The sequence below is a fragment of the Gadus macrocephalus genome, chromosome 22 (genome assembly GCF_031168955.1).
Source record: "Gadus macrocephalus chromosome 22, ASM3116895v1".
NCBI classification, from domain to species: Eukaryota; Metazoa; Chordata; class Actinopteri; order Gadiformes; family Gadidae; genus Gadus; species Gadus macrocephalus.
In genome coordinates this window covers 7,081,651-7,093,542 of record NC_082403.1, presented here as the reverse complement: position 1 = coordinate 7,093,542, position 11,892 = coordinate 7,081,651, and the positions used below count along the sequence as shown (strand labels likewise).

Genomic DNA, 11,892 nt, shown 5'->3' with positions numbered 1-11,892 from the left:
TCGCCTTCTCCTGAGATGCGTTGACAGATTGTACCTAATACACAATACAGTCGTCATCGATACCAAAACCAAAAGGAGATGATTAAATATTGCATAACATGCAATGGTTGATGAAAATGAACCGATTACATATTTTCTTATCATCTACATCTTGAAATGAATAAAGATGTCACATCTTCAGGAGACGGGCCTAGACCTACTGAAGATTTACAGGTAGTGCTATATATTAAGAAATGTTCAACTTGTGCCCATATTGTGTCCTATTTGAGGTGTAACCATTTTATAGTAAAATGTGATTGTGCAAATCTGGTTCTTTATATAGTGCACGACTTAATACCAATAGAGAGGATACTCTATTGCTGCCATATGTTGCCAGCTAGCCAGTATCAGTCTCCACACCGATAGAGGGCGTCGGGTCTTTCTGACTGTCGTGTAGCTGTTTTGGTGTCATCCATTCCTCTTCTATTGAGTCCGTCAACAATTAGGTCCGACGAGAAATAAACTACGGTCCTGCAGTGTACGGTTTGAGGTTATAACTACGCAGGTTGATCCGCACTTTGTTATTGATGACGTACAATATTTGCCGAAGGACTTACCTTGATAACATGTTCACAAACTAATGGTAACTAATGAGGCGTCAACTTCTATCTAACATATGTGATCTGTGTTGACACTAGTTTGGTTCAACTTATTGTAACTTATGTCGGCTATGGGTTAATCATGCTAAAACCGAAAGAATGAATGGTGTGGGTTCATTTGAGGCTCAGTTCGTATGCAAGAACAAGTATACGGTACTATTAACGAGTATAGTTAAATAAAAATAATAGGTGGGGCAATGGTTTAATTTAATAAATTAATTTAACCTAGTTACTCCAGAAAACTGGTAACCTGTGCCTTCTCCTTTGCACCTGTCCTGCTTTTGATAACATATATGGACTAATGCAGACCTTTCTTTCTGTTCCCACAATATAGTGCCACAGACATTGCCTAACAAAAAAATGACATTAGTATCCATAACCAGAGCTCTTTTGAGCCTAGACCGAGCAGTGGCGCTGCGTTGCAGTTCATCGCTCCTTCCCGTCCCGAGGACAGCCCCCTGGCTCCCGCGGGGGCTTTGCACCGCCACGCCCACCCCAGACGGCGACCACCTCCACGGCAAGCAGAAGACTTCGGCTGGCTCCGAAAACGTGTCTCTGCTGGAGAACCTGAGCCTGCTGGGCGTGGACCTGAAGAAGGCTCGCCAGCGCCAGCCGGGCGTGCTGCGCAAGCTGCTGACCAACGAGCAGGGCGTGGCCGGCTTCCTGCAGGCCAAGGGCGCCAGCCGCCAGGTGATCGCCGGCATCATCTCGCGGTACCCCCGGGCCATCACGCGCTCCCTGGACCACCTGGAGCAGCGCTGGGCGCTTTGGCGCCGCGTGTTCGCCAGCGACTCGGAGGTGGTGGACATCCTGCACCGCTCGCCCGAGTCGTTCTTCCGCTCCAGCGACAACGAGAACCTGGAGAAGAACATCGTCTTCCTGTCCTCGCTGGGCTTCGACGCCAAGGCGCTGCACCGGCTGCTGACCACGGCGCCGCGCACCTTCTCCAACAGCGCCGAGCTCAACCGGCAGATGGTGGAGCTGCTGGAGGACGTGGGCTCGGAGCTGGGCCTGACGCACCGCTCGGAGCCCACGCCCGAGGGCTTCGCCAAGGCGGTGATCAGCAGGAACGTGTACGTGCTGATCCGCAGCACCAAGCGGGTGCGGAGGAACGTGGAGGTGCTGCGGGCGTCCCTGCGGCTGGACGACGCCGAGCTGCTGGCCCTGCTGCAGGGACCCGGCGCGGAGATCCTGGACCTGTCCAACGAGTACCTCGGCAAGAACTTCAGGAGCCTCCGGGAGAAGATGGCGTCGCTGGGCTGCGGGCGGGCCGACGTGAAGCGGCTGGTGGTGGCCTACCCCATGGTGCTGTACATCAGCTCGGAGAACCTGAGCGGCAAGCTGGACGCCCTGCTGAGGGGCGGGGTCAGCATACAGCAGGTGGTGGACAAGCCCAAGGTGCTGGACTACAGCACGCAGAACATCGCGGGGCGCATCGAGGAGCTGCAGAGGGTGGGCTACGAGTTCCAGAGGCACGGCATCGCCATCCTGGACACGAGTCGCAAGAGGTTCGACGCAAAGATGCTGAAGCTCAGTGCTGCGCTGCCGCCGTCGGCGCCGCCACAGGAAGGGGGAGGATGATCTGTGAGCTGCAGGGAGAATGTTATTGTTATTATGACTGAAGGATGGATGTTTGTTGAGTTTTATTGTTCAGCAGGTTTTAAAATGTGAATTTTGATGCGCACTACTTCTCCAAATTGTTGTGTTATTTTCTCTGAATGTTTCCGAGATATTTTCTATAGATTGTATAATCTGCTTTCAACATAAAATATGAAATAATGGACTTTTTGAAATGTTATTTTAGTTGATCAAAGACCATAAAAAGATGCTGAACACCATTATTTGTTTTTGGTTTGTTAAAGCTGTGGCAGAGTGTGTTCTTCATAATTGTATGCTGCAGGTTTGGTGTTGCGTATTATCTTAATGCTCAAAAATAATTTGTGCTGCTTTGCTAGAGCGCGGAACCTACATTTGTCGCCGAGCATCCAGCGGACCGTCCAAAACCGTTACACAGCAGTTCATCACGCTCGCACTACACACTCGGTGCTCCTGTGAAGGTATCCGACTGCAACGCTACTAGCCTACTACTATTCACTACTTTATGTTTTATTATACATGTTCGACGAGGAAGTGTGCTCGTAGGTTAGCACTCTTATCAGCTACTGATATAAACCTACTGACCGGTCACTAATTATTGCTAGCTGACAAGATAAATTGTAGGCTAAATAAGCATTAGATGTACATCATACATAACGTATTATTTCAAAAGCTTTCTTGACCAGGACCGAAGAAACTGATTGACATCAAATAAAGCGCCTCGTCGGTAAACATGCACTCATTCTCCAGTCATCAGCATAGCAGAAAAAGCACATCCGTGGTGTTTTGATCACGTGTTGCTATGTGTTTTTTCATTCATATTAATTTCAACAGTTGTTAATGTCATGTCGCTCGCTAATCTGAAATACTCATGCAGTGATCAACTCTCACTGAGAAAAGGAATTGGCTTGTAAACGTTGTACATCATACATTCATACCGCTGGTGTCATTCACGGGAACTAACGTTGAACACAACTGGACACACATGTTGTGCACACACATATAAGTGCACTTGTCTTGTCTTTTAATACTCATCGGACATATAACACACAATAAAGTCGATACTTTGTTCATAAGGTACCGTTTGTTCTCATTCTAATCGAGCTAAATCGTAGCTGTTTGGGTTTCGATAGGAATGGAGGAAGCAGCCAGTCATGGTGGAGAAACACAGGTGACGGAGAAAGTACCAGAGCTTGCTGTTGATGGAAGGCGAGATGGAGTTAGAAAAGGCACAGCTGGCATTAAAACAGAGTAAGTTACCAATCGGTTAACATGAATATTGTGTGTAAAGTGGATAAGTTAACAGTAGCAAACGGAAGACATTCAGACAAACGTTTATTATCCTGACCCTAGAAACATGGTCATGCAGCACTTTTTTTTGGAGGTAGGCTACTCTAATCTTTAATGAATGCATTGGTTGTTCTTTTCAATGTATATTTACCCATGTTATTATCCCCCAACCCGCCATATTTTTCCAAATTAACAGTTTTCTAACCACTAAAGACAAATTCCACGAGTTTCTTGACTCCAACGGGCAGCTCCCAAAAGTAAAAGAGGAGAAGAAGGAGAATCTCCCCCACGACAGCGATGAGCTCAAAGGCACTACGGAGGCATCGGAGGAGGAACCGGCAGCCAAGAAGCCGAAGGTGGAGCAGCAGGAGGAGAACAAACTGACCTGGAAGCAGCAGGGAAAGAGGCAGCGAGGGCAGAACAAGTCCCGACCGCACGTGAAGCCGACCGCGTACGAGGACCAGCGTCTCTGTCAGTCCGTGGCGCAGGTGGGAGAGCCTGAGGCCAATGTGTCCTGTACACCGACTAAGGATCTGGGTTCCATCCCCAATGCATAGATTTGGTCATTTTGACGCTTTTATCGAAAGGGACCAAAGTGAGGGTAATCAAAACAAAAAAAAACTAGTTAAATCACGTCATTTTACCTCTCGCTAACTTTACGACCATTCACTTGTCTCTCACTCTCAAAGTCTGAACAGAATGTTTTTTTTTTAAGCATTTAGTTATTTTGCAGACGCTTGCAGTGTCAGTTCCAGATACACATGGATTATCCCGCACGTCCCACACACACTGTCACACTGCACATTTAAAGGAAAAACAACGCGTCCTCTTCCTCACTCTTGTACAGGAAAACAGGAAGTGTCACTACGGCGACAAGTGCAAGTTCCTCCACGACGTGGCGGAGTACATGGCGTCCAAGCCGGCGGACGTCGGCCCTTCCTGCTACCTGTACGACACGTTCGGCGCCTGCTTCTACGGCGTGACGTGCCGCTTCGCCCTGGCGCACACCACGGCCGACTTCCAGAGCATGCGGGACGAGGCGCGGGTCAAGGCCCAGGAGGGGCGCACGGCCGTCAGGAACAGCCTGGACAAGGACCTGCAGATCCGCCTGAGGAAGCACCACGTGGCCTTCGACCGCTCGGCCGAGTACCTCCAGACCATCGCCAAGGCCCAGGAGCCCGGCCCAAAGCAGCAGCAGCAGCAGCAGCAGCAGGAGGAGAGGAACGGTGAGGCACAGGGGTAGGGTGTGTTCAGGTTCAAGGGGCGTAGAGTGTTGGATTGGGAAACCGCCAAAGGGTCCTGGGTTTGATGCCCCGATGTTCGCAGTCTAGGCTGAAGACGTCCTTGAGCGAGATGCCCCCCCGTACCCCTACATCTTCATCCATGTATCTGAATCCAATGCGAGGCATAAATAGCTAGTAAATAATGACAGTAGTAGTAGTACAACTCTTATTTCCATTTTGAATATGTCTGGATCCGAAGTTGACATAGCTTATAATGAAGTAACTCGACTTGAGACGTTTTGGTAATGAAACCTGTGCCAAAGGACAAAAAAAAGCTATATAAAGTAATGATGATATGGTTGTTTGAATGCGTTTTTCATTTTTTTCTTTTTTATTCCCAGGCAACCAGCCTGAAGCTCCAAGCTCGGACCAGACTCCAGCAGCAGAAGGAGCAAATGAAGCTACAGCACCGGATGTTGAAGTAAGGCAGTTCACTGGTCGCATCACCTGACCTGACAGCACAAGGTCAAGCTCTTATACTGCATGTACTCCACTGCCATAGTTCAAGGATAACACCTTCAGTGAGAGCTATCTTTAGCATTCAATAGAAGCCTTACTAGGTTTTCCCTTTGGATGAATTTCAGGCTGGCACAGAGAACAAGACGACGGTGAAGACGATTGGCCCGCTGACAGACGCTGATGTCATCAAGTTGCGTCCATGTGAAAAGAAGCAGGTATCTGTCATAAGGCTGATTTCAAAATAAAAGTGCAAGGAGTTGATATTTTAAAGATGACCAAGTAACACAAACTATGAGTATTTATTTCAAGATGCAGCCACTGGCATGTTGTTAAATAGGTTGAATTGTTTTAAGCAGATAGGTGTTGACTGATTTACCCGAGTTCCTGTCTCTTAATTGGTCTATTTCTCCATCTGCTTTTAAGGTGGATTTTCGAGATAAGCTCTACCTCGCTCCGCTCACTACAGTAAGTTCATGCCGTCGCAGCTGTGGACATAAACGTATCAGAGACCATATCAGAGTGAGGCATTGCAGCTACGCTGGTTAACCCAGCTTGTGCCCCCCCCTCCTCTCCTTCCCCCAGTGTGGAAACCTCCCGTTCCGCCGCGTGTGCAAGCGCTTCGGCGCCGACATCACCTGCGGCGAGATGGCCATGTGCACCAACCTGCTGCAGGGCCAGCAGTCAGAGTGGGCGCTGCTCAAGAGACACGAGTCTGAGGACCTCTTCGGCGTGCAGGTCAAATCCCCATCATCATCATCATCATCATCATAGTTCCAATAGAACGGGGTTAAAATTTGCGGAGAAATTAGATACGGTATACTTGAAGGATTATGGGTTTGCAAATAGTTCATTCTAGGTTGAGATGTAGTTTTAGTGGGAACGTGGTCCACACGAGTGCGTCAATTTGTGGGTCTGCTCCGTGTCGTCCCCCAGATAGAGGGCTGCTTCCCAGACACCATGACCAGGTGCGCTGAGCTCATCAACAACCACATCGACGTGGACTTTGTGGACATTAACTCCGGCTGTCCCATCGACCTCGTCTACAAGAAGGTATCACCAACTCAGTGTGTGTGTGTGTGTGTGTGTGTGTGTGTGTGTGTGTGTGTGTGTGTGTGTAAACTCGTCTGCTACCTCCTTCTTTCCAGGGTGGAGGATGTGGACTGATGACTCGCACCAGAAAGTTTGAACAGATAATCAGAGGAATGAACTACGTAAGTCCAACCATGAAACATCAAGTGCAATGTTACTCATAAGATACGTTTTATTGATTTGACTATCACACGTTTGTTGTGATAACAACCATTTCAATTTTAGATTATTTATTAACTTATGTTTTGCATAAAGTATCTATCAAGCATTTTTACCGAAGACACGATAAGTGATCTTGTTTTGTACCTGTAAACCTTTCTGTTAATTCCATGCACTGAAAGCAGTGTCTTCCATGACGGGAACTGTGTCTCTCGAACTTACAAAAATCAGTTACCTGAAATGAGCATACCTGGGGAAATGGTCCAATCAGGTGGAGAGCACCACAGGGAGGCGGGTCTAATGAACAGCCTGGTCTATCCTCCCGGCCCCCCCCCCCCCCCAAGGTGCTCGACGTGCCGCTGACGGTGAAGATCCGCACCGGCGTCCACGAGAAGTACAACGTGGCCCACAAGCTCATCCCCGAGATGAAGAAGTGGGGCGTGTCCATGATCACGGTGCGTCCCCCGGGTGGTTGCCGTGTTGCCGTGCCGACCGAGCCATCCGAGCTAGCCTGGCAGAATCCTGGAACGAGGGCGGGGCCGTCGGGGTTCAAGGCCAGAGACACTTTTCCAGACATGGAAAAGTGTCTCTGGTGTTGGTTTTTTGCCTTTTTTTTTCAATGTCGGAAACAAACATGTATAAACGCCGCCCGAAACATCTGTCCGCTGTGCGCTCTGTGCTTGAGTCCTGACGTGGTCATGGCCTCAACCTCACCCTCACCTGTGTCTTCACCCACAGCTTCACGGCCGCTCCAGGGAGCAGCGCTACACGAAGCTAGCGGACTGGGACTACATAAACACCTGCTCCTCCCTGGCCTCACCTCTCCCTCTCTTCGGTATGTGGCTCACCAGCGACCAGTGAATGCCAGACCACCCGCTCCACCACCTGAGCCTCTGCAGCCCTTCAAGGGCAGAGGGTTAGGGCATCTGCCTCATGGATGCAACGGTTAGGCTGCTGACATGGGGGGGGGGTCGAAGCCAGTACAACCCCCTAGCCACCCTAGGGAAAGCAAAGGTTGTGAAATAATACCCCCCCTTGTTTTGAAGTATAGGCAGGTGTTTTGCTCACTAGTTGTTGTTGTTGTTGTTGACTTATTTATCCATTGGAACCCAGGGAATGGAGATATTCTGTCGTATGACGACGCCATGAAGGCAAGGGAAACAGGGGTGTCTGGCCTCATGATCGCAAGGTGGGTGTGTAGTGTCCCCCGGAAGAGATGGTTTGATAAGGGGAAGCTCAAGCTACACTTGCCAAACACAGCTATTTTTCACTAATGCCGTTTCTCATTTGACCCGTAAATAGGGACGAAAAATCATATCTAAGACTTTATCGAATGGGATTTTTTCATTTTTTTTTAACAAATCGTTATTATTTAAAGTGAAAGGTCTTTCATTCTGCTTGGTCTCGCGCGTGCACTCCCACCTCTGGCCACAGGGGGGCGCTGATAAAGCCCTGGATCTTCACGGAGATCAAGGAGAGGCGGCACTGGGACATCTCCTCGTCTGAGCGGTTGGACAACCTCCGGAACTTCTCCAACTATGGCCTTGAGCACTGGGGCTCTGACACCCGCGGCCTGGAGAAGACACGCACCTTCATGCTGGAGTGGCTCTCCTTCCTGTGCAGGTGTGTGTGTGTGTGTGTGTGTGTGTGGTGGGGGGGGGGAGGGGGTTACACATACGAATGTTTCAGACATCCACATGTTTTAGACATTCAAGGGACATTATTGTGCTTAAAATTATGCTTAGAACATGCTGTGTTTTGTAGAGTTTGTTGGCCATTTAGTTTGAACAGTATATTGGAAATGTCTCTCTGTAAGTCTCTCTCTCTGTATGTCTCCCTCCATGTCTCTCTCTCTCTCTCTCTCTCTCTCTCTCTCTCTCTCTCTGTCTCTGTCTCTCTCTCTCTCTCTCTGTCTCTCTCTCTGTCTGTGTGTGTGTGTCCCCCCCCCTCCAGGTACGTCCCGGTGGGGCTCCTGGAGCGTGTTCCTCAGAGGATCAACGACCGTCCTCCGTACTACATGGGCCGGGACTACCTGGAGTCCCTGATGGCCAGTCAGCACGTGGGGGACTGGGTCAAGATCAGGTGAGGAGGGCTCCTACCCGCAACCGGCTCCACTTCTGCTTAGGGCTGTGCCATTAATCCAATTTTGTTCGAGAAATTGCAGAATTACTGGCTGGATTGGAAGTTCTCAGATGTCAAATGTTTTTTTGGAGAGACTTGTTGAATTAATGCATCATCTTTTCAAACTCAAAATTAATCGTTTCAATAATCGTGATTTCAATATTGACCAAAATATTTTTTTTTCATAATCTAGCAGCCCTGCTACTGCCTCTATGTGTCCCTCAGTCCGGTTACACTCGCGCTAATTCAGCAATCGTAGTGTGGATTGGGTTTCAGGGTCCTAACTTTACTTTAAAATCTCCGGACCAAACTCTTGTTGTAAAATGTTACCCTGAAAATGATGCACATCCCAAAATGATGTATTCTGTCCGCCATTGGCTGGTGACAGGGTTTGGTTCTCGACCCTGGGGTTGAACGGTTCCTTCCCCCTAATGGGTTCTGATCTCCTCTCTCGTCTTCTTGCAGTGAAATGCTTCTTGGACCCGTGCCGAAGAATTTCAACTTCCTGCCCAAACATAAAGCGAACGCCTATGAAAAGTGATGGTCTCTCTGTCTCTGTTATCTCTCTCTCCTTGTTTCGTTTGCTCTATTTTGTTTGACCATGGAGATAAAAACATAACGTTTGAAGACTGTGTGTGTGTGTGTGTGTATGCAAATTTGGAATGATAAAAGATGTTTAATATCTGGTTTGTTTTCTCTAAATAATATGTATGTGGCTGTGTATAGAACATATCAATAAAAAAAGTATGCTGTGTATTTCTTCTTTTGTCCTCTGTTCATTATATAGGAAACCTTCTGATAAAAAAAATATTTCCTACTGTTGCACTGATCCTTTATGGTGAGATATATACATAGATTTGTTATATACACGTGCATCTCAGTTAGCCGCTGTCGAGGGACAGCTTGGGAAGGCTCTGTATCAGAATTGCCTTTGGTCTCACAAAAATCAACGATTGTCCTTTGTGAGACGTTTTCAATAAGTCAATATATCTGAAACTTTCAATCATTGAAAAATTGAGCTCTTCAAAGATGTACGTACGCTAAGTAGATCTTAGTGCAGTTCATCCGATAACTATTGAAGCACATTTGTTAATTATGTTTAGGTGATTTATAACATCCTCAAATAACTAAGTATTTCCATATATTTTATAAGGTAGTCCTATACTTTCTTTGCTAATGATATCAAATCAATGCTATAAAGCTGACTTTGACTTTGAAAGGCTTACTCATTAATCCGTTTTTTTTTTATTCTCAGGAATATTAATAAATGGCTTACATCTAAACCCATGAACCTATGCAAGAGGATATGTCCATGGTGATAACTTGTTTAAAAAATATTTTAAAACAAAGCTGACAACGTGCCATGCAATGAAAAACAAAAACAAATAATACTTACAACTTAAGAAATTCAAAACAAGAAATAATAAAATGTAGATAATTCAAATGCGTTACTTTTCCGCATCTCGCGTGAGTTGCTCCGCGTCATCTCCCAAGCAGGTTTTCATTTGGCCCACCTGAGCAACAACACTTATTGGTCGGCAACCCCTATTGGTGGTGAGTCAATTAGGCCAGCACGTTAAGACCTACATATACCCCGTGTGCCCTACAGCCATTTAGGTACGTTCCTCCATTAGAGCAGTAGACATGGCTCGGCAGACGGCGCTCCGGATCTTCCTAGTGGTGGCGATGGCGATGGCGATGACGATGACGGTGTCAGTCGCCGAAGTTCTGCAAAACGTCTCCCAGGGAGTCGATGACGAGTGGCCTGCGTTGAACGACGCCTTACTTGACAGGATGTTGGGTAAGTTTACCTATATCAGCATCATGCGGCGCTTTGCCACTCCTGACCATTTTATATTTTATCTTGCTCTTTTGCTATGCGGATCTCAGCGTTCAAACTTCACTTGGTCATGTATTGGGACCAAGTGCTTCAAAACGCTTCATTGTGACGTGACCCAATGTATCCAAAAGTAGCCTATTTTAATGGTCTGTTTTAAACTAGCTAATATAAATGTTCATTTAGTAATTAATGCTGCAATTTATTATAGGATTACCTAGTTGTGTTTGCAACTGCCGATGTTTCTCATGCTAGACTTGGCAAAACGTGGGTCCTAGGATACGCTATATAAAGGCTTATTCAATTCAGGATTTTTGTTATTGCTCCAACAATAATCCCCATGATGCGTGCTGATCCAAGCCCTACTGTTAACCGTTTAGGCGATTTCAACTTGGCTGGTGTGGTCGAAGCTGCCGTCGACACAGTCACTACAGTCAACAAACGTGCTGCCGATTCCGACTCCTGGGCGAGATTCCTGAAGGAGGAGAAGGATGTGGAGAAGGATGTGGAGAAGGATGTGGAGCAGGATGTGGAGCAGGATGTGGAGCAGGATGAGGAGCAGGATGAGGAGCAGGATGTGGAGAAGGATGTGGAGCAGGATGTGGAGCAGGATGTGGAGCAGGATGAGGAGCAGGATGAGGAGCAGGATGAGGAGCAGGATGAGGAGCAGGATGAGGAGCAGGATGTGGAGCAGGATGAGGAGCAGGATGTGGAGCAGGATGTGGAGCAGGATGAGGAGCAGGATGAGGAGCAGGATGTGGAGAAGGATGTGGAGAAGGATGTGGAGCAGGATGAGGAGCAGGATGAGGAGCAGGATGTGGAGCAGGATGAGGAGCAGGATGTGGAGAAGGATGTGGAGAAGGATGTGGAGCAGGATGAGGAGCAGGATGAGGATGAGGACGAGGATGAGGATGAGGACGAGGACGAGGATGAGGACGTAGACTCAGAGCCTACAGTCATCAACAATGCTGCTGACTGGGCGAGATTCCGGTGGGATGAGGATGAAGATGAGGATGAAGGGCAGGATGAGGATGAAGGGCAGGGCGAGGAGCAGGATGAGGATGAAGAGCAGGATGAGGATGAAGAGCAGGGCGAGGATGAAGGGCAGGGCGAGGAGGAGCAGGATGAAGAGCAGGGTGAGGATGAAGGGCAGGGCGAGGAGGAGCAGGATGAGGAGCAGGGCGAGGATGAGGAGCAGGGCGAGGATGAAGAGCAGGGCAAGGATGAAGGGCAGGGCGAGGAGGAGCAGGTTGAGGAGCAGGATGAGGATGAAGAGCAGGGCGAGGATGAAGGGCAGGGCGAGGATGAAGGGCAGGGCGAGGCTGAAGAGCAGGGCGAGGATGAAGGGCAGGGCGAGGAGGAGCAGGTTGAGGAGCAGGATGAGGATGAAGAGCAGGGCGAGGATGAAGGGCAGGGCGAG

General features: G+C 48.3%; 2 protein-coding genes and 1 long non-coding RNA gene across 6 annotated transcripts; all 3 read left to right on the top strand.

Moving 5' to 3' along the window:
* Positions 1 to 478: 478 nt before the first annotated feature.
* On the top strand, positions 479 to 2,476 carry LOC132451321 (transcription termination factor 1b, mitochondrial). Its single transcript, XM_060043703.1, has 2 exons — positions 479 to 622; positions 973 to 2,476. The coding sequence occupies exon 2, from the start codon at positions 999 to 1,001 to the stop codon at positions 2,217 to 2,219; it is 1,221 nt and encodes a 406-aa protein (XP_059899686.1). The 5' UTR covers positions 479 to 622; positions 973 to 998; the 3' UTR covers positions 2,220 to 2,476.
* An 83-nt stretch (positions 2,477 to 2,559) lies between these two features.
* Positions 2,560 to 9,391, top strand: dus3l (dihydrouridine synthase 3-like (S. cerevisiae)). 2 transcript variants are annotated; one of them, XM_060043694.1, is made up of 16 exons: positions 2,560 to 2,695; positions 3,368 to 3,485; positions 3,721 to 4,012; positions 4,372 to 4,750; positions 5,149 to 5,228; positions 5,392 to 5,481; positions 5,690 to 5,731; positions 5,849 to 6,001; positions 6,200 to 6,316; positions 6,412 to 6,477; positions 6,859 to 6,969; positions 7,253 to 7,349; positions 7,628 to 7,703; positions 7,949 to 8,137; positions 8,468 to 8,596; positions 9,101 to 9,391. In XM_060043694.1, the coding sequence occupies exons 2-16, from the start codon at positions 3,370 to 3,372 to the stop codon at positions 9,174 to 9,176; spliced, it is 2,013 nt and encodes a 670-aa protein (XP_059899677.1). In that variant the 5' UTR covers positions 2,560 to 2,695; positions 3,368 to 3,369; the 3' UTR covers positions 9,177 to 9,391. The 2 variants fall into 2 exon arrangements, with proteins under 2 accessions (XP_059899677.1, XP_059899678.1); XM_060043695.1 differs by having other exon boundaries at positions 2,641 to 2,961.
* Positions 9,392 to 10,133: 742 nt separating this feature from the next.
* On the top strand, positions 10,134 to 11,689 carry LOC132451697 (uncharacterized). Of its 3 annotated transcripts, none has more exons than XR_009524188.1 (3): positions 10,134 to 10,436; positions 10,853 to 10,965; positions 11,653 to 11,689. It is a non-coding gene; the product is annotated as an uncharacterized LOC132451697 (long non-coding RNA). The 3 variants fall into 3 exon arrangements; XR_009524187.1 differs by lacking the exon at positions 11,653 to 11,689 and adding an exon at positions 11,515 to 11,564; XR_009524186.1 differs by lacking the exon at positions 11,653 to 11,689 and adding an exon at positions 11,023 to 11,041.
* Positions 11,690 to 11,892: the final 203 nt, after the last annotated feature.

What these genes read in the sequence shown, in the direction of transcription:
- dus3l (XM_060043694.1), top strand. Translation starts at nt 3,370, where the DNA reads ATGGAGGAAGCAGCCAGTCATGGTGGAGAAACACAGGTGACGGAGAAA. An exon ending in TCTGTCAGTCCGTGGCGCAG is followed by an intron (nt 4,013 to 4,371) that starts GTGGGAGAGCCT and finishes ACTCTTGTACAG; the next exon opens with GAAAACAGGAAGTGTCACTA. An exon ending in GGGGCGTGTCCATGATCACG is followed by an intron (nt 6,970 to 7,252) that starts GTGCGTCCCCCG and finishes CTTCACCCACAG; the next exon opens with CTTCACGGCCGCTCCAGGGA.
- LOC132451321 (XM_060043703.1), top strand. Translation starts at nt 999, where the DNA reads ATGACATTAGTATCCATAACCAGAGCTCTTTTGAGCCTAGACCGAGCA.